This window comes from Muscardinus avellanarius (assembly GCF_963383645.1).
Source record: "Muscardinus avellanarius genome assembly, chromosome: 21".
Taxonomy (NCBI): Eukaryota; Metazoa; Chordata; class Mammalia; order Rodentia; family Gliridae; genus Muscardinus; species Muscardinus avellanarius.
This window is the reverse complement of record NC_137807.1, coordinates 2,699,430-2,717,072: the sequence shown is the minus strand read 5'-3', so window position 1 is coordinate 2,717,072 and position 17,643 is coordinate 2,699,430. Positions and strand designations below refer to the sequence as shown.

Sequence of the window (17,643 nt, the reverse complement as noted above, 5' to 3'; positions counted from 1 at the left end):
CCATGGCACCAAGCGCTCGGCCTCGCTTCGCCCTGCAGCCACGCGGGATCGACGGCAAAGCAGGCAGTCACCCTCTCGCCCGCCCGAAGCCAGCAGCCAGAGCGACTCCACCTTCACCTCGGCCTGTTCCCACCCCACTCCCCGCGGCACGATCTCGAGCAGCTGTATTGTATGTCCCGGGAACTAAATAAGACGACATTGCTCTACGCCACCGCGGCCTGAATGTGTGCTCATATTTTTTTTGTTAGTTTTATCCAAAATGTTCAAGATCCCAACAAACTTTATTTTCTAAACCTGCCTTCTTTCTGCGTTGTGTCTTTTATTAACCCCATGAGGGAAGGCCTGGAGGAGGTGGGAGGGAGGCAGAGCCGACCGACCCCTCGCCCCCTGCATGGAGAGCCACCCCAGCAGGGCGGAGGGCGGGACACCCTGGTCCTGGGGTGCTGCTGCCCCGCCCACAGACCCCCTGGGCAGGAGCTCACAGGGACCAGGCACTAAGCTCGGTCACCTCGCGGGCCCAGCAGGCCAGGCCAGGCCGGGAACGGCAGGGGCTTCTTGCTGGGGGCAGAGTGGCTACGGGTGGCCCCCGCGGGGGAGGGAGCCGGGAGGCCGGGGCTCCCCGGGCAGCCCCACCGCATGCCACACACACTCGGTGGCACCACAGCCCGCCACTCTCGCCCACCAGGCGTTGCCTCCAGGAAGGAAAGAAAACACAACACGTCTTCACAGGTGGCTAACGTTTACTTTCTGAACACAAGAAATCCTTTAAAATGGTAGTTAAAAAAACAAAGCCATTTACGTTTGATATGAAGATATTCATACAGTTGATTTCAAATGAAAGAAAGATCAGTGTCCATCCCCTGCCGGCCTCCAGAGCGGCCCCAAGAAACGACAGCAGACCGGACCCAGGGCAGCCCAGCCACGGTGCGGCCTCGCAGAGCGGTGCTCCGCCCCGGCGCTAATCAGAATTCAGGGTGAGACACACCCCTTGCAGCACCCAGTGGGAGATGTGCCTCGTGGTAAAGAGATCCGCCTCGAACACCAGGCCGATTCCCATGGCGTTCCTCCTCATGGACGTGGTGTACACAGGCGTCCGGAAGGTGTTCTGCAAGGGAGGGCAGGTGAGGCCCCGGCCGGCTGCGCCCAGGCGCAATCCAAAGCCGGCTCCAGCCGGGGAAGTAGACGGCGCCCGCTGCCCACGGGAGACGGAGCTGCCTTCAGCCCCGGCAGTGTCCACGGCATGTCACAGGGGGGAGGGGGCCCCTTAGTCTAAACCCGGCCTGACGCCTGTGGGTGACACGTCCGCGCATCCCTGATCCGGGATTCCCCTGGGAAGTGGCTCCACAGCTGTACTGTCTCCAGGCTTCCCCAGCCCAGGGAGGTTAGACGCTCCCTTTCTTTTCTCTCTTTCCTTCTTTCCTGAATCAAACCCAGGGGCATTCTACCTCTGAGTTATACCCCTAGCCCTATTTTATTTTAATTTGAAATAGGGCCTCGCTAAGTTGCCATGGTTGTCCTCAAACCTGTGCTCCTCCTGTCTCAGCCTCCCGGGGACTGGGATTCCAGGCTAAGCGCCCTGTTTTCAAAGCGAGCAGCGGGCCACAGCCAGTGGGGCGCAGCCCTCACCTGCAGCTTCAGGCGGTGGGCTTCTATGGGGATGACCTTGAGGATGGGCAGGTCCACCACCAGCACCTTGGGCTTGCTTTTGACGAGACAGCCTCTCTCCGCGTCCCAGTCGGCGCCCTCCAGGTACAGCCCCGAGACAAAGCAACCTAGAGGCCACGGGAAGAGGCCTAGTAAACTCGCGGGAGGGAGGAGGCCTCTGCCACACTGCCCTGCGCCGGCCGGCATCATGGTCCAGACATCAGGCCTCTGACCGGCCTCCTCCGCACCTCCCAGGACGCGACCAGGCCGTGTGCGCGCGTGCGTGCGTGCGTGCGTGCGTGCGTGCTTTACTGGGGATGGAACGCAGGGGCATTCGACCTCCGAGCTATACCCCCAGCCCTTATGTTTTATTTGAAAATAGGGTTTCCCTAAGTTGCTAAAAAAATCGCTAAGTTCCCGAGGCTGCTCTTGAACCTATGATCCTCCTGTCTCAGCCTCCCACAGGCTGAGATTACAGGCATGCACCACCATACCTCGGCTCTAGCTCCCCCCCCTTTTTTTTTTGCAGTACTGAGAAAGGAACCCAGGAACATTCAACCTCTGAGCTACACCTCCCAGCCCTGTTATATATATTTCGGGTCTGGAATGGAACCCGGGGGCATTTGACCTCTGAGCTACACCTTTGTCCTAATTTATTTATTTATTTATTTATTTATTTATTATTTAATTTCTTTCTTTCTTTCTTTCTTTCTTTCTTCCTTCCTTCCTTTCTTTCTTTCTTCCTTTCTTTGATGGTGCTGGGGAGGGAACCCTTCTACCTCCAGGCTACATGGCCAGATCTATTTTTGTATTTTTTATTTGGAAACAGGGTCTCTTAAGCCAGTGAGGCTGGCTTCAAACCTGCGTGATCCTCCTGTCTCCGCCTCCCAAGCGCAGGGATTACAAGCGTGCACCACCACACCCGGCTTTATTCTTTTTTTTTTTTTTTTTGGTGGTACTGGGGTTCCTGGAAGCCCTTCTACCTCCGGGCTACACTCCCAGACTTATTTTATATTTCTCTTTTATTTGGAAACAGGGTCTCTTAAGCCAGCGTGGCTGGCTTCGAACCTGCGCAATCCTCCTGTCTCAGCCTCCCAAGTGCGGGGATGACAAGCGTGCGCTGCCACGCCCGACTTTCTTCTTTATTTTGAAACATGGTCTCACTAAGTTGTGGAGGGCCTTACTAAGTAGCTGAGGCTGGCCACGAACCGCGATCCTCCTTTCTCAGCCTCCCGAATGCTGGGATGACAAGCGTGTACCCCACACCCAACTTTCAGCCCTGTTTTTTATTCTTTATTTTGAAACAGGGTCTCACTAAGCTACTGAGGCTGGCTTTGAACCTGGGATCCTCTTGTCTCAGCCTCCCACGTACTAGAATGACAAGCATGCACCACCACACCCGGCCAGTCTAGTCGCATCCTATTTCTGAGCTATACCCTAAGCCCCATCCTATTTAAGTTTGAAACAAGATCTCATGAACTGGCCTGGATCCTCTTTGTCTCACCCTCCCACGTAACTAGGATTAGAGTGGAGCAGCACTGCGCCTGGCCGCAGTCTGACTGTGAGCTGGCCGGCCCACACGACACCTGTCCCCATGACCATGGATGGCCGGGATCCCCCACCGGCTGGCCGTACCTTGTCCCGCCCGCTCGGTCACTTCATCGGCTTCTTGGAACTTGGTCACTTGTGTGAACAAGGTTGAGCGGTCCAGCGGCCAGCCGTTCTTCCGGCAGGTGGCCTGCACCAGGGCCGTGAGGTAGGACTCCGGGATGTGCAGCCCCGAGAGCCACATGACGCCGGGCTCACCCTCTGTGACCTGGGGAAAGGCAGGGGCGAGGGGTGAGAGTTGCGGGCCGTTACTGAGTCCCGGGTCAGAGCCAACATGGAAGGTCAGTCCCTGATCAGGGAAAGACGGATTTTACCTGCTGCAAACCGGCGCGGCAGGCGCGGCCGCCCACTAGGGGAAGGGGCTGGGCCACGGACCCAGGTGCAAACCACAAAGGACCCACCCAAACCTCCAACGCACCTTCTCCTGACCTTCACGGGGGGCACAAAAGCCCAGGAGCCAGAAAAGACAACTGATACTCAACTACCTAAACGTTTTACACTCTCCTATGAAAAAACAGTCATAAGCAAAGTCCAAGGACTCCTGACAAGCCTGGAGAGAGGTGTGCCACACAGCAGACAGGCTGACTTCTCTGATCTACCAAGGGCTCTAAACTTCAACGAAGAAGACAGAGTCCTCGATAAAAGTGACATCAAGATACCAAAACACAATCCAAAGAAAAGGCACACGATGTCTGGAAGCACACGACATACACTCGGCCTGCCCCTCAGTCAAAAGACACAGGACAAAATGGGCGGACAGCACCTCCCACCGACCGATGGGACGATGGAAGGCCCAGACGTGGAGGACGCGCAGGTCCCAGAGAGAGCACACGACCGCCCCGTGCAGGTGGCTCCCCGGAGAACCGTCCAGCAACACCACCCAGATCCTGCAGCCAGGCCCTGGGCTCGCAATTCACCCACAGAACACGCTCCCAGGAGCATTCACAGACACACACGGCGGAAAGGTGGTTATACGGGGGGAAAACATTATATATAAATGCCCGTGGGAAGGGCAAAGGACACGGAGTATTTGTCAGGTGGAGTCCTAAAGAGGATGAGCCGCCCCTGCGCCTAATACGGAACAACGGACGCGGCTATTACTTTTAGGTAAGATGACCAAGTGTACCCTGTATGCTTCAGAGTCAAAAACCAAAAGGAAAAAAATAATAATAAATGATCCAGACATGCTGGGGGAGTCTGAAGACTATTTTTTTCTTCCCAGTACTGGGGATGGAAGCCAGAGGCACTCTCCCTCCGAACTCCGCCCCCAGCCCTATTTTTAATTCTTTATTTGGAAACAGGGTCTCGCTGAGTTGCAGAGGGCCTCACTAAGTAGCTGAGGCTGTCCGCGAACCGTGATCCTCCTGTCTCAGCCTCCCGAATGCTGGCATGACGAGCGTGCGCCGCCACGCCCGGCTCCAAAGACGCTTCTAGAAGCCCAGTGAGCTTGTGCAGCGGCGCCTCCCGAGGGCGGCGAGGGGGCTGGAGGGACCCGGCGTGGCCCCAGACTCACCCATCGCGTGTACTGGCTGAACCGCCGCTGGAAGTAGACCATCCAGCTCCCGAGGGACTTGAGCGTGTCGGGGGCGAGCTTCCTCCAGATGTTGGGGATCTGCCCGATGAACAGCGCCCGGGCCACGTCGTCCAGCTCGTTGCTCATCCCGACCTCCCCAGCCAAGGCCTGTGTCCAGCACGGAGCCCTCAGGCGGGAAGGCCGCCGGAGCCCGGGGCCCGCCCGCCCGCCCGGCCCGCAGCCCGCCGAGCCTGCTCACCCGCTGAAGCTCGGCCAGAGACTTGCTCATGCGCACCAGCAGCTTGTTGAAGCGCCCCAGCTCCTGCAGGAGCACCACGGAGGTGGGGGACATGCCCAGGCCCAGGTGCTTGCGGACGACGTCTAGGTCAAACACCTTGGGCATCTTGTTCTCGATGTCCTTGGCCACCTGGCCGATGTAATCGTCCCGGCTGATGCCGCTGCTGGATTCCCCTGAAACCGGGACACTCTCAGAAAAGGAGCCAAGAGCGGGCGTGGTGCGGCACGCCTGTCTTCCCAGGACTCGGGAGGCCGAGACCTGAGGAGGATGGAGTGAGGCTCGCAGCGACCTAGTGAGACCCTGTTTCCAAATAAAAATAAGCCAGGCGTGTGGCGCACGCTTGTCATCCCAGTACTTGGGAGGCTGAGACAGGAGGGTTCGGGTTCCTGGCCAGCCTCAGCTACTTAGGCCCTCCACAACTTACACCCTGTTTCAAAAATAAAGAATAAAAAAATTGGGTTGGGGGTGTAACTCAAAGATAGAATGCCCCTGGGTTTCATCCACAGCACCACCAAAAATAAATAAATAAAAATAAAATAGGGCTAGGGGTGTAGCTTGGAGGTAGAAGGCCCCTGGGTTCCACCCCCAGTACCACACACACACACACACACACACACACACACACACACACACACGTAAATAAAACAATGACAGGAAAGAGTGGCATCCCTCTGGTGGGGGATGAGGCCTCCTGCACCTCCTGGGTCGTGGGAAGGCGTCGGCAATGTGGGAAAGCCGCCAGAACCAACCGGCAGCACCTGAGCGAGCCCCGCGGCCCAGGTCGCGTTAATGGGCTCCTCTGGGTTCGCCTCACCTGTCTGCGGCTGCAGCTCCAGCAGGTGCCCCCACATGTCCCGCGCCGCCTGCGTGTAATACCCAATCTCCGCGTTGGAGTGGAGCCCGAACACCTCAGGTGTGTTGGCGAGCGGGAGGGCCTCGATGGCTTCTAGGGTCACAGAGAACAAGCAAAGCAGAGGCTGCACCGTGCGACCTCATCCCTGCCGGCCTGCAGCCCCCAAGCCCACGCACTTGAAACACCGATTTCCTCTGCTGAGTGGGCGATGTGGGTTTGTTTTCTTTTTTGGGTAGGAGACTTTTTTTTTTTTTTTTTTTTTTTGTAGTACTAGGGATGGAACCCAGGGGCATTCTACCTCCGAGCCGCGCTGGCTTCGAACCTGCACAATCCTCCTATCTCTGCCTCCCAAGCGCAGGGATTACAAGCGTGCGCCACCATGCCCAGCCCTATTTTTTATTCTTTTTTTTTTTTTTGAAGATTTAAAGAAGTTTATTAGAAAGATAGAAATACAGAAAATAGAAATACAGCTCCATACCAGACTGGCACGGAGGGGTGACTCGAAATGAATACACCCTTTATTCTTTATTTTGAAAAAGGGTCTCACTGAGTTGCAAAGGGCCTCACTAAGTAGTTGAGGCTGGCCGCAAACCGCGATCCTTCTGTCTCAGCCTCCCGAATGCTGGGATGACAAGCGTGCGCCACCACGCCCAGCCAGGGATGTGCTTTTGAGTAAAACCTTCCACACCACCATACCCGATCCAGCGTATGCTTATCTTTCATGGAAATGGCTCAGTGAGCGTCCACAGGGCCAGTCTGGCCTTCCAGGTGGACTCTAATAGACTGACCGCCATTCCAGGATGGGAACGGTGCCCACTGTCAGTTCCGAGGCTAGATCAGACAACCCTGACCAGTCACGACGCCCCCAGGACGAGGGCGGGAGCGCTCCCAAGACAACCGCAGGACGCAGAGCAGGCAGAATTTCTGGTCTTCTTTACAAAAAACCTTAGTGATCCTTTTCACATCTGAGAGGCCTCCTCACCAACAAACTTCTCCTTGACGTCGCCGGGAGGGATCTTGTAGTCCACTTCCTTGTTCCGGAAGAAACGGAAAGGCTGGAAGGTGTCAAAGATGAAGTCGCCCAGGTACTCGTCCATGTAGGTAGTCAGGATGCGGCGGTCGAAGCTGTCGATGGCCCGCCCTCCGTACATGACCTGAAACCACGACAGGAGCTGCAGCTGGTGAGAGGCCCGGCCCGGGCCTGCCCCCGGCTCCCCGGGCTCCGCAGCCTGGACCCGCGAGGAGCCTCTGGGACTAAAGTGTCCACGAGCGCTTGTCGGCAAGACCTGCCGAGGCTCCCTGACTTCCCAGGACACGGTCCAAAGTGAGGGGAGCCCTCTGAGCGGGGAAGCCAGCGCGCACCCAGGGACCCGCAAAACTCATCGGACAAAAAGCAGAAAGAGCCGGGCGTGGTGGCACACGCTTGTCATCCCAGCACTTGGGAGGCTGAGACCGGAGGATCACAGGCTCAAGGCCAGCCTCAGCTACTTAGGCCCTGTGCAACTCAGTGAGACCCCATTTCCAAATAAAGAATAAAAAATAGGGCTGGGGGTATAGCCCCCCCACCCCTGGTCCATCCCCAGTACCGCCAAAAAAAAAAAAAAAAAAAAGAAAAAAAAAGAAAAGAAAAGAAAAAAGAAAATGAAGCCAACACCACTCTGTCTTGGGAATTAAGGTCAAGTCTGAACCAGGTACAGGCCACAGAGGAAGAAAGCTTTCCGGCCCGGCCTTGTGACACACATCTGTCATCCCAGTACTTGAGAGGCTGAGTCAGGAGGATCGCAGGTTCGAGGGCAGCCTCAGCAACTAGTGAGGCTCTCAGCAACCTAGCAAGAGCCTGTTTCCTAATAAAAATAAAAATAAGGCGGAGAGTGGAGCTCGGTGATAGAATGCCCCTGGGTTCAATCCCCAACACCACAAAAAGAAAAGAAAAAAGAAAGCTTTCCCATGAGCACTGTGGGGTGCCAGCTGTCCAAAGCGGGCCAGGGTGCAGGGGGACAGGACGACGCTGCTGACGGCACGTCCCAGGCGCGGCCAGGCATGAGCCCAGGGCGTTGACTCCAGCCCGGGACCCTCCATGTGGCCGAACTCACTAAGGAGTGTTTCTCAGGGGCGTGGGGGCCTTCGGGAGCAAGAAGGGCCAACGCCGAGCTCTGGTACCCCGGGGGCAGCCCAAGGATGGCGTCCCCAGGCTCCCCTACCTCCCCGATGAGGTATTTGAGGCTGCCCCAGGGAATCCGAGGGTCCCGCTGCTGGAAGGCCTTCGTTAGGTATGTATTCAGAATTTCCATGCACACCTGTCAAGGGCAGACACAGGCGAGGTTAAACTCCTACCAGCCGGGCGCGGTGGCGCACTTGTAATCCCAGGACTTGAGAGGCTGAGACAGGAGGATCCGGGTTCACGGCCAGCCTCAGCTACTTAGTGAGGCCCTCTGCAGCTGAGTTAGAACCCATTTCAAGTTAAAGAATAAGCTGGGTGTGATGGCGCACGCTTGTAATCCCAGCGTTCGGGAGGCCGAGACAGGAGGATCCCAGTTCACAGACAGCCTCAGCTACTTAGGCCCTCTGCAAACTCAGTGAGACCTTGTTTTAAAACAAAGAATAAGAAATAGGGCTGGGGGTGGAGCTCGGAGGTAGAATGACCCTGGGTTCTATCCCCAGCACCAGAAAGAAAGAAAGAAAGAAAGAGAGAGAGAAAGAGAGAGAGAGAAAGAAAGAGAAAGAGAAAGAGAACTGTGACTGTAGCTTAGAGGTAAAGTAGCCCTGGGTTCAAACCCCAGCAAAAACAAAAACAAAAACAAACCCCAAAACCCAAAGCAACAATCCTTGGCGTCCTGACTCTTGTCTCACAACCGGGCAGGAGACCCTGGGTGGCGACTGGGGGGCGGGGGGGGGGGGAGCTGGGGGGGGGCTTGGGCGGAGACTGGGAGGCGGGGCCCGCGGCCGGCACCTGGAAGTCGGACTCGTTGAAGTCGTAGTACACGTTCCAGCCGATCTTGCCGAACTTCCTCCGCTCCTGCACCACGGCGTGGAAGAAGGCCAGCACGTAGACCAGGGGCTTGAAGGCGGCGTGGGGGCACTGGTCCAGCATCTCCGGGGAGATCTTGAAGTACGTCGCCCGCATGTTCAGTTTGAGCCCGTTAGGCGGCTCCGTGACAACCTGCAGAGGGGGAGGAGGCCCATCATGGCCTCAAATTGCGTGCAAAAGCTGGCTTTCCATAGCCGGGCGTGGTGGCGCACACCTGTGAGTCCAGTCCTGGGGAGGCTGAGACAGGAGGATCGCAGGTTCGAAGCCAGCCTCAGCAGCTTAGTGAGGCTGTCAGCAACTTAGGGAGACCCTGTTTCCAAATGAAAACAAAATGGGGCTGGGGGTGTAGCTTGGAGGTAGAACGTCCCTGGGTTCTATCCCTCGTTATAGAGGGAAAAAAATAAAGGCTTTCCGACTGTCCTCCCAGCAAGCCCCTGCCGGGCCCTGTGGAGAAGCCATGGAGCCAGGATCCGTCCTAGCCGCGTGGCTGGGGGAGGCCCTAACCCTCTCTCTGAACCCTGGGTCCTCAGCTGTCAAAGGAAGGTGGTGAAGCCGGGCGCGGTGACTCACGCCTGTCGTCGCAGTACTTGGGAGGCTGAGACAGGAGGCTCGCAGGTTCGAAGACAGCCTCAACAAGCAGTGAGACTCTCATCGACATAGCGAGACCTGTTTCAAAGTAGAAATAAAATAGGGCTGGGGGTGTTGCTCAGAGGTAGAATGCTGTGGGTTTAATCCCCAGTACAAGACGAAGAAAAAGGAGGAGGAAGAGGAAGAAGAAGAGTAGGAGGAGGGGAGGGAGGAGGGAGGGGAGGAGGGTGGCCGTGAGTCTTCCCTCTGCCTGTGTCAGCGATAATAAAACCTTCCCCAAAGAATTCCCTGAGGATGAGTCACACGGGCATGCGCCCAAGTCCCGCGCCCTGCTGCGTCTGTCTTTGGAGACTGTGGGACGGTTCAGGGAATGCGCAGCCTCTGGACACCAACCTACCCCTTGGGGCCGTGCAAGGTGCAGGAGGGAGGCTGGGGCCCCAGCGGCCAGTCCCAGGGGTCCCTCTGAGGAGGGGACCGGGAGGGGTCTGCATGAGGCTTTCGCGGCACCCTGAGGTTATTTCTACCCCCACGCCTGGCCGGACCTTGAGGGACTTCTGCAGGATGCCGATGGGGAAGCCCTTGGCGGGGTCCGTGGTGAGCCAGAGGCGGAAGTCGGGGTGGGGCTTGGTGATCCTCTCCAGGGACTTCTCCAGGTCCTTCAGCCACTTGACCAGGAGGTGGCAATTCTGCAGCATCAGCCACTGGCCCCGAGCCACGGCCGTCTCCAGCAGCTGCAGGGCCACCTGCAGGGAGGGCGGAGGGGCGGGGTGGGCTCCCAAGGCCACCACCCATGCTGCCCTCAGGCCCCTGGCAGCACCCAAAGGGAGTGACCACGGGGCGGGCGGCTTTAAGGAACAACCCTAGCCGGGCGTGGGGGCCCACACCTGTCATCCCTGCACTTGGGAGGCTAAGACAGGAAAATTGCAGGTTCGAGGCCAGCCTCAGCTACTCAGTGAGGCCCTCCGCAACTTAGTGAGACCCTGTTTCCAAATAAAAAACCAAAAGGCTAGGGGCGTGGCTCGGAGGTGGACCGCCCCTGAGTTCCATCTACCTATGGCACCACACAAAAAAGAGGACAATCCTTTTTCCCTCTTTTTGCATACTGGCGGGGGGGGGGGGGGGACCCAGGGGCTTTCTACCTCCAGGCTGCACTCCCAGACCTATTTTTATACTTTATTTGGAAACGAGGTCTCGCTAAGTTGCTGAGAGCCTAAGTAGCTGAGGCTGGCTTCGAACCTATGCGATCCTCCTGTCTCAGCCTCCCAAGCGTGGGGATTACAAGCGTGCGCCATCATGCCCGGCTAGGAACAATCCTTTTATTGGGGAGGGGGGACTGGGGGTTGAACCCAGGGACATTCTACCTCCGAGCTACACCCCAGGCCTATTTTATGCTATTTTATGTTTTATTTGGAGACAGAGTGTCTCTAAGTTGCGGGGGGCCCCACTACGTCGCTGAAGCTGGCAGCGAACCTGCGATCCTCCGGCCTCAGCCTCCCAAGTACCCGGATGACAGGTGGGTGCCCGGCAGCACTGCTGTCTCTGATTCCTGACGCCTCTGTGGCAGGCTGGGGAACACGGCCACAGACCCACAGCGCGGCCCTTCCAGCGTGCACCCGCCCCTTGCGGCCAGCAATACCTACCTTCTCCTGACCTTGACCCATAGCCAGGAACTTGAGCCGGTTTCCCCCAAAGCCAGACCTCTCGGCCAGCTTCATGAGGTCGCTGGCAGGGTCGGAGCCGGGGCTCAGGATGAACACGATGGGTGAGTTCGGAGAGCTCTGCTCAAAGATGCCCTCAAAGCTGATCATCGGCGGCTGCACGTACCTGGGGGAAGCAGCGGAGTTAGAAAATCCTTGTGGAGCCGGGCGCAGCGGTGCGCACTGCGACCCCAGCCTGTGGGAGGCTGATTGCGGTTTCAAGGACAGCTCAGCAACTTAGGCCCTATTTCAAAATGTACATACAGGTGGGCGTGGTGGCGCGCACCTGTAATCCCAGTACTTGGGAGGCTGAGACAGGAGGATGGCAGGTTCGAGGACAGCCTCAGCAAGAAGTGAGACTCTTATCAACCTAGTGAGAGCCTGTTTCAAAATTAATATAGGGACTTCCGGGAAGATGGCGACCGAGAAAAGCGGGGCTTAAGAGCCCCGCTAACAACAAATATCCATTACCACAAAATCAGTGCCTTTCAAAGCCAGAAAACAACATCACCAGAGAAACAAAAAAAATCACCAGGCTCCAGAGAGAAAGCGGACTGAGAACAGAGCCACAGAGGAGATCCTCACGCCCGAGGACGCGGCAGACGCGGCAGCAGCGCCATACTGCCGGCGGCAACGGCGAATTCACGGGACGGCCACAGCAAGCCGAGGGGAGCCGCTGCGGAACAGCCAGGCGGGATTTCTCGGCGCAGAGGACATCTAAAGCTCCCAGTGTCTGAGCTCAGCACACGCTGCAGGGATTCAGAGTCGAAATCAAAACCAAGAAAAAAAAAACACCAGCCCAACAGCCAAGGGCGTAGCAGCGGCGCCATATTGCCACCGGCGGCAGCAGCACCGAATTCACTACAGCTACATCTGCGTACTCAAGAACAGTGAGTCAAATTGTGGGCCACAGCGGAGAAATCCCAGTACTGTACTCACTGGGACTTGACCCAGTGGGAGAGGGGCGGTGGCAGTGATATCACACCATAGGAGAACGTGCAACCTGGCACCCCCCATGGTCTAAAGCAGCCTCTATCGACTCTCTGGGTCGGAGACTCTGTGATACAACCCAGTAAAGGAGTAGTGGGGTCTGAGATACCACAGACTCGAGATCCAGAGCACCTTAAGTGAAGTCATAGTGACCCAAGGGAAGAACCCAGAGAAGGCACAAACTTCCGAAATCATGGGAAAGAGGAATAATACTAGAGCAATGAATGCCCACAACCCCACAACATCAGAACCCGATAAAACAGAAAATCAGAGATTTCTAGAAGATCAAATCAGGAAAATAACTGTAGAAATAATAGAGGTGCTTCGAAAAGAACTCAGAGAGAGCCAAAAAGAGATAAAGGATGCAATTAATGAAGTAAAGGCCTCAATTCAAAGCACAAACAACCGATTAGAACACATGGAGAACAGAATCTCGCTCTTAGAAGATGATCATTCCAAAAATGAACGCATAGTTTCTAATCTAGGAAAATATATCCGACAGCAGGAATCTGATATTGAAGAAATATGGGCCCATTTTAAGAGAGCTAACCTAAGAATAATTGGAATAGAGGAGGGAAAAGAAAGTGAAACCAAAGGGATCAACAATCTCTTCAAGGAAGTAATAGCAGAAAATTTTCCAGACATAGAGCAGGAGGTCGATACGCAGGTCCAGGAAACTTATAGAACTCCCTTTAGACAGGATCGGAGAAGAGGATCCCCACGCCACATAATTGTCAAAATGACCAATGTGGAAGCCAAGCAGAGAATCTTAAAGGCAACAAAAGCAAAGGGCCAAGTGACATTCAGAGGCAAACCAATTAGAATCACTCCAGACTTCCCAAACCAAGTCATGAGAGCCAGAAGGGCTTGGAGTAACATATTCCAAACTCTGAAAGAAAACAACTTCCGGCCAAAAATTTCCTACCCAGCAAAACTTTCTATCAAATTAGATGGAGAAATAAGAAGCTTCCATGACAAACAGAAACTGAAGGAATTTATGTCTTCAAAACCAGCGCTAGAGAAAATACTCAAAGAGATTAACTACAAAGAAGAAATAGGTAACACACATCAGAACTAGAGAAACAAGATTTTCCATCCAACAGACAACTAAGATTGGTTATCTGTGGAGATTCATTATTTATGTTAGTCTGTTACCTATCTCTAAAGGGTATTGTTTGCCTTTATTGTTGTTAATTTTTAGGATTTCTAGTTGGAATATAAATATACCTTCAGATATAGCATTTGGAAATATTTTATCCCATTCTATTAGTAACTGTTAACTCTGGTTACATTGTCTTTGGATATACAATATGTTTTTTATTTTTTAGGGAGTTTGTATACTCTTCTGTTGCCTGTGCCATTGAAATCATAACCAAGAAATCACTGCCAATTTCAATGTTGTGAGGTTTTATGACCCATATTTTCTCCTAAAAGTTTATAGTCTTAAGATTTATATTTAGGTCTTTTATCTATTTTGAGTTAATATTTGTATATGGGATTAGGTAAGGGTCCAATTTTATTATTTTCCATGTAATTATTATTTTCCAACAATATTTAGTTAAAAGATTATTATTTCTACCACCAAATGTTCGTGGAAACCTTGTAAAAAATAACGACAATATAGGGAAGAATTTAGCTCTAGGCTTTTATTTAACTCCAATGGTTTATATATCTGCCTTTAGAATAGTACTACACTGTTTCAATTATTGTAGCTTTATATGGTTTGAAATCAGAAAATATATATCTTCTAGCTTTGTTCTTTTTCAAGATCGATGTGGGTACCTAGAGTCCATATTCCATATTAGGATAGATTTTTTTTCTGAAAAATAAATATATAAATATATGATAGTTTCACCTAAAAAATAGAAAAAAATAGATTCTCTGGTAAGAAAGAAAGCAAAAAGAAATATTGAAATGTTATCTTTAAGTCATCAAAAGCTTGGTATCAGACAAATGAAACTGTTATGTGAGATTATCATTTTTAATTTTGGATAAATTGCTATATTACTAGATGTCAACTACTAAGCCAAGCATAGGAGGGGGGGGGATAGGGAGAGAACGGGATGGGGATCAGGTGGGGGCTGACTGGGCAATGTGTGCATGTATGTCTACAAAAGTATGTATCCCACTATGATGTATGAATACAGTGCACCAATTAAAAATAAATATGAAAAAAAATTAATATAGGGCTGGGAGTGTAGCTTGGAGAAAGAATGCTCCTAGGTTCAATCCCCAGTACTCCCCCCCAAAAAAAGAAAATAAAGGAAACAAAGTTTGCAGCCGGGGCCCTCCTCTGGTGTCTGTAGGGAAACCCTGTTTCAAAATGAAAATTAAAAAAATAGGGCTGAAGGTATAGCTCAGAGGTAGAATGTCCCTGGGTCCCATCCTCAGTACCACACACATTAAAAAAATTAATTAATTAAAAAAATAGAGCTGGGGGTTTTTCTCAAAGGAAGAGCGCACCTGGGTTCAATTCCTAGCCCCAAAATAAATACATAACTAAATTATGTTAACCTTATAGAGTAATGACATTTTAATATATTCAGTTCCTCATGCTATTAACCCTGAGCTAATCAGCCTAACGTCAAGGGAAGACTACCCCGTGTCCGTCCTGCCCGTGGCTCCGCTGTCCCGCCGACCCCGGAGCTGGCGCCAGGGCTGCCGGAGGTCCAGCGGGGGGCGCAGCGCGCACTCACTTCTCCCCCATGGTCACCGTCACGTAGTCGGTCACCGCCCGATACACCCGGTCCACGCGGAAGCAGCGCAGGATGAGCAGCTTCTGGAAGGAGGTGATGTTGCGGTCGTAGCCCAGGGGGAAAGGGAACTGCTCCAGCGAGTCCAGGTCGTACCACTGGGGAAGCAGAGGGGCGACGTGTGGGCCCGCCGTCCCCACAAATGAGGCGCACGCAGGGGCCCCACCACGCCTGAACTCCAGGCCACGCTGCTCGACGGCCGGCAGTCTCTACCCAGACGGGTCTCACTGTCCCCAACCCAGGACATGGAGCCTAGGGTGCACACCCAAGGGTTTCATTCATGTATGTATGTATGTATGTATGTATGTATGGAGAGGTAGAAGTATAGATGGATGGATGGATAGAAGGATGGATGGATGGGTGGATGGATAGAAGGATGGATGATTGGAAGATAGAAGGATGGATGGATGGATGGATGGATGGAGAGATAAAAGGATGGATGGATGAATGGAGAGATAGAAGGATGGATGGAGAGACAGAAGGATGGATGATGAATGGATGGATGGATGGAGAGATAAAAAGATGGATGGGTAGAAGGATGGATGCAGAGGATGGATGGAGAGGATGGATGGATGGATGGATGGATGGATGGATGGATGGATAGAAGGATGAATGGATAAAAGGATGGATGGATGGATGGATGGAGAGAAAGATGGATGGAGAGAAGGATGGATGGAGGATGGATAGAAGGATGGATGGAGAGAAGGATGAATGGATGGAGAGATAGGATGGATGGATGAATAGAGATATAGAAGGATGGATGGATGGAGAGATGGATGGAGAGATAGAAGGATGGATGGATGGATAGATGGAGAGATAGAAGGATGGATGGATAGATGAAGAAATAAAAGGATGGATGGAGAGATAAAGGATTGAAGGATGTATGGACGGGCAGCCAGGTGTGGTGGTGCATGCCTACAATCCCAGTACTTGAGAAGCTGAGACAGGAGGATCCCAGGTTCAAAGATCCCAGGTTCAACAGGCTCAGCAACTTAGTGAGACCCTGTTTCAAAATAAAATAACAAATTAGAGCTGGGGATGTAGCTTGGAGGTAGAATGGCCCTGGGTTTAATCCCCAGTGCCCGCCACACACAGATGGGTGGATGGATGGCTCGCTGGACACAGGATGTTTCCATCGGGAGGTGGGGCACCGCTCACCTCTGGACAGTCTCTCAGGAGAGCCTCCCGGGGCAGGCCCCGTGTGCCCTTGGAGGCTGTCGGCGGGGTGGGAGGGCGCGCTCACCTCCTGCCAGGTGCCGAGGTGCTCCTCAATGTCGTCAGGGAGCTGCCCGAAGTTGTCCGAGAACACCTCGGACAGGAGCATGATGTCCTCCCAGCCCTGGTCAGGCAGCCACGCACACGGCTTTTTCCGTTTGTTCTTCTCCAGGGAAATGTTTCCTGAGCACAACAGAAGGGGTAGGAGGCGGCCACTGAGCTGCCCCGGGCAGCAGCTGGCCACTCGGGCTCCCCTTGCGCCGGCGACAGGTCCACCTCGCAGGACGCCTGGGAAGGAGGAGGCGCACAGGCTCCCTCGCTCCTCAGCGGCCCCAGCCGGGCGGGTGCTTAGAACCCAGCCAGGGCCAGCTCGGAGGCTGGCATTGTCAGCTGAGACTGTGTGTGTGTGTGTGTGTGTGTGTGTGTGTGTGTGTGTGTGTGTGTGTGCTTCTGGGGATGGAGCCCAGGAGCATTCTACCTCCAAGCTACCCCCCAGCCCTATTTTATTTTTACTTGGAAACAGTCTCTCTACGCTGCTGAGAGTCCCACTAATTGCTGAGGCTGGCCTCGAACCTGTGACTCTCCTGTCTCAGCCTCCCAAGGACTGGGATGGCAGTGCGTGCCCCCACGCCCGGCGAGCTGAGGCGTTCATACGGCAGGCTCCTGGAAGCCATGTTTGAGGAGAGTCTTAGCTGACGGCGGTGCTCTTGAGAATGAACAACTCACCTACCTGGACCACGCTGTTCAAGCAGTTGAGAAGAAAGGGAGCGGGCAAATCTCTACCTTTTAGGAAGAAATCCAGCTCTTCCTGCGGCACCCTGCCCTCCGCTTGCTCTATCTTGACGGTCATATTAAAAGAGAGGAGAAGCTTGTGTCTCTCAAACAGCCCTGGGGAGAAACGTCAGATGAGTATTAATGTCACTGCTTAAAAGTTTTGTGTGTGTGTATGTGTGGTGCTGGGGATTGGACCCAGAGGTCTTCTGCCTCCAAGTTACACCCTCAGTCCTATTTTATATTTTTTTTATTTGGAAACAGGGTCTCACTAAGTTGCTGAGGCTGGTCTCGAACCTGTGGTCCTCCTGTCTCAGCCTCCCAAGCACTGGGACCAAAGGCGTCCGCCATCACACCCAGACACTCTCCCCTTTTTTATAGACTTAAGATTTTCTGTAATAAAGTTTTTAAAGATCAATCTATTAGAGGGCGAGAAAAGTTAGTATAATCACTTTGAAAAGCAGTTTGGCAGGTTTTTCAAAAGCTAAACATAGCCGGGCGTAGTGGCGCACGCTTGTAATCCCCGCGCTTGGGAGGTGGAGACAGGAGGATCGTGCAGGTTCGAAGCCAGCTGTACTGGCTTAAGAGACCCTGTTTCCAAATAAAAATATTAAAAAAAATAGGTCTGGGAGTGTAGCCCAGAAGTAGAAGGGCTTCCAGGAACCCCAGTACCACCAAAAAAAAA

At 53.6% G+C, this 17,643-nt stretch overlaps 1 protein-coding gene across 1 annotated transcript in view; it reads right to left on the bottom strand.

Moving 5' to 3' along the window:
- Positions 1–958: 958 nt before the first annotated feature.
- The window catches only part of DNAH10 (dynein axonemal heavy chain 10), a gene marked incomplete at both ends in the record, with an annotated part of 118,287 nt that continues 101,602 nt past the window's right edge, over positions 959–17,643 (bottom strand). Inside the window, 14 exons of the mRNA XM_080717600.1 lie at positions 959–1,105; positions 1,627–1,772; positions 3,280–3,460; positions 4,766–4,933; positions 5,025–5,236; positions 5,878–6,009; positions 6,899–7,070; positions 8,118–8,213; positions 8,867–9,076; positions 10,075–10,275; positions 11,173–11,356; positions 14,916–15,070; positions 16,216–16,370; positions 16,971–17,075. Of these exons, the coding sequence (XP_080573726.1) occupies positions 959–1,105; positions 1,627–1,772; positions 3,280–3,460; positions 4,766–4,933; positions 5,025–5,236; positions 5,878–6,009; positions 6,899–7,070; positions 8,118–8,213; positions 8,867–9,076; positions 10,075–10,275; positions 11,173–11,356; positions 14,916–15,070; positions 16,216–16,370; positions 16,971–17,075 (2,264 nt within the window). The remainder of the gene's footprint in view (positions 1,106–1,626; positions 1,773–3,279; positions 3,461–4,765; positions 4,934–5,024; positions 5,237–5,877; positions 6,010–6,898; positions 7,071–8,117; positions 8,214–8,866; positions 9,077–10,074; positions 10,276–11,172; positions 11,357–14,915; positions 15,071–16,215; positions 16,371–16,970; positions 17,076–17,643) is intronic.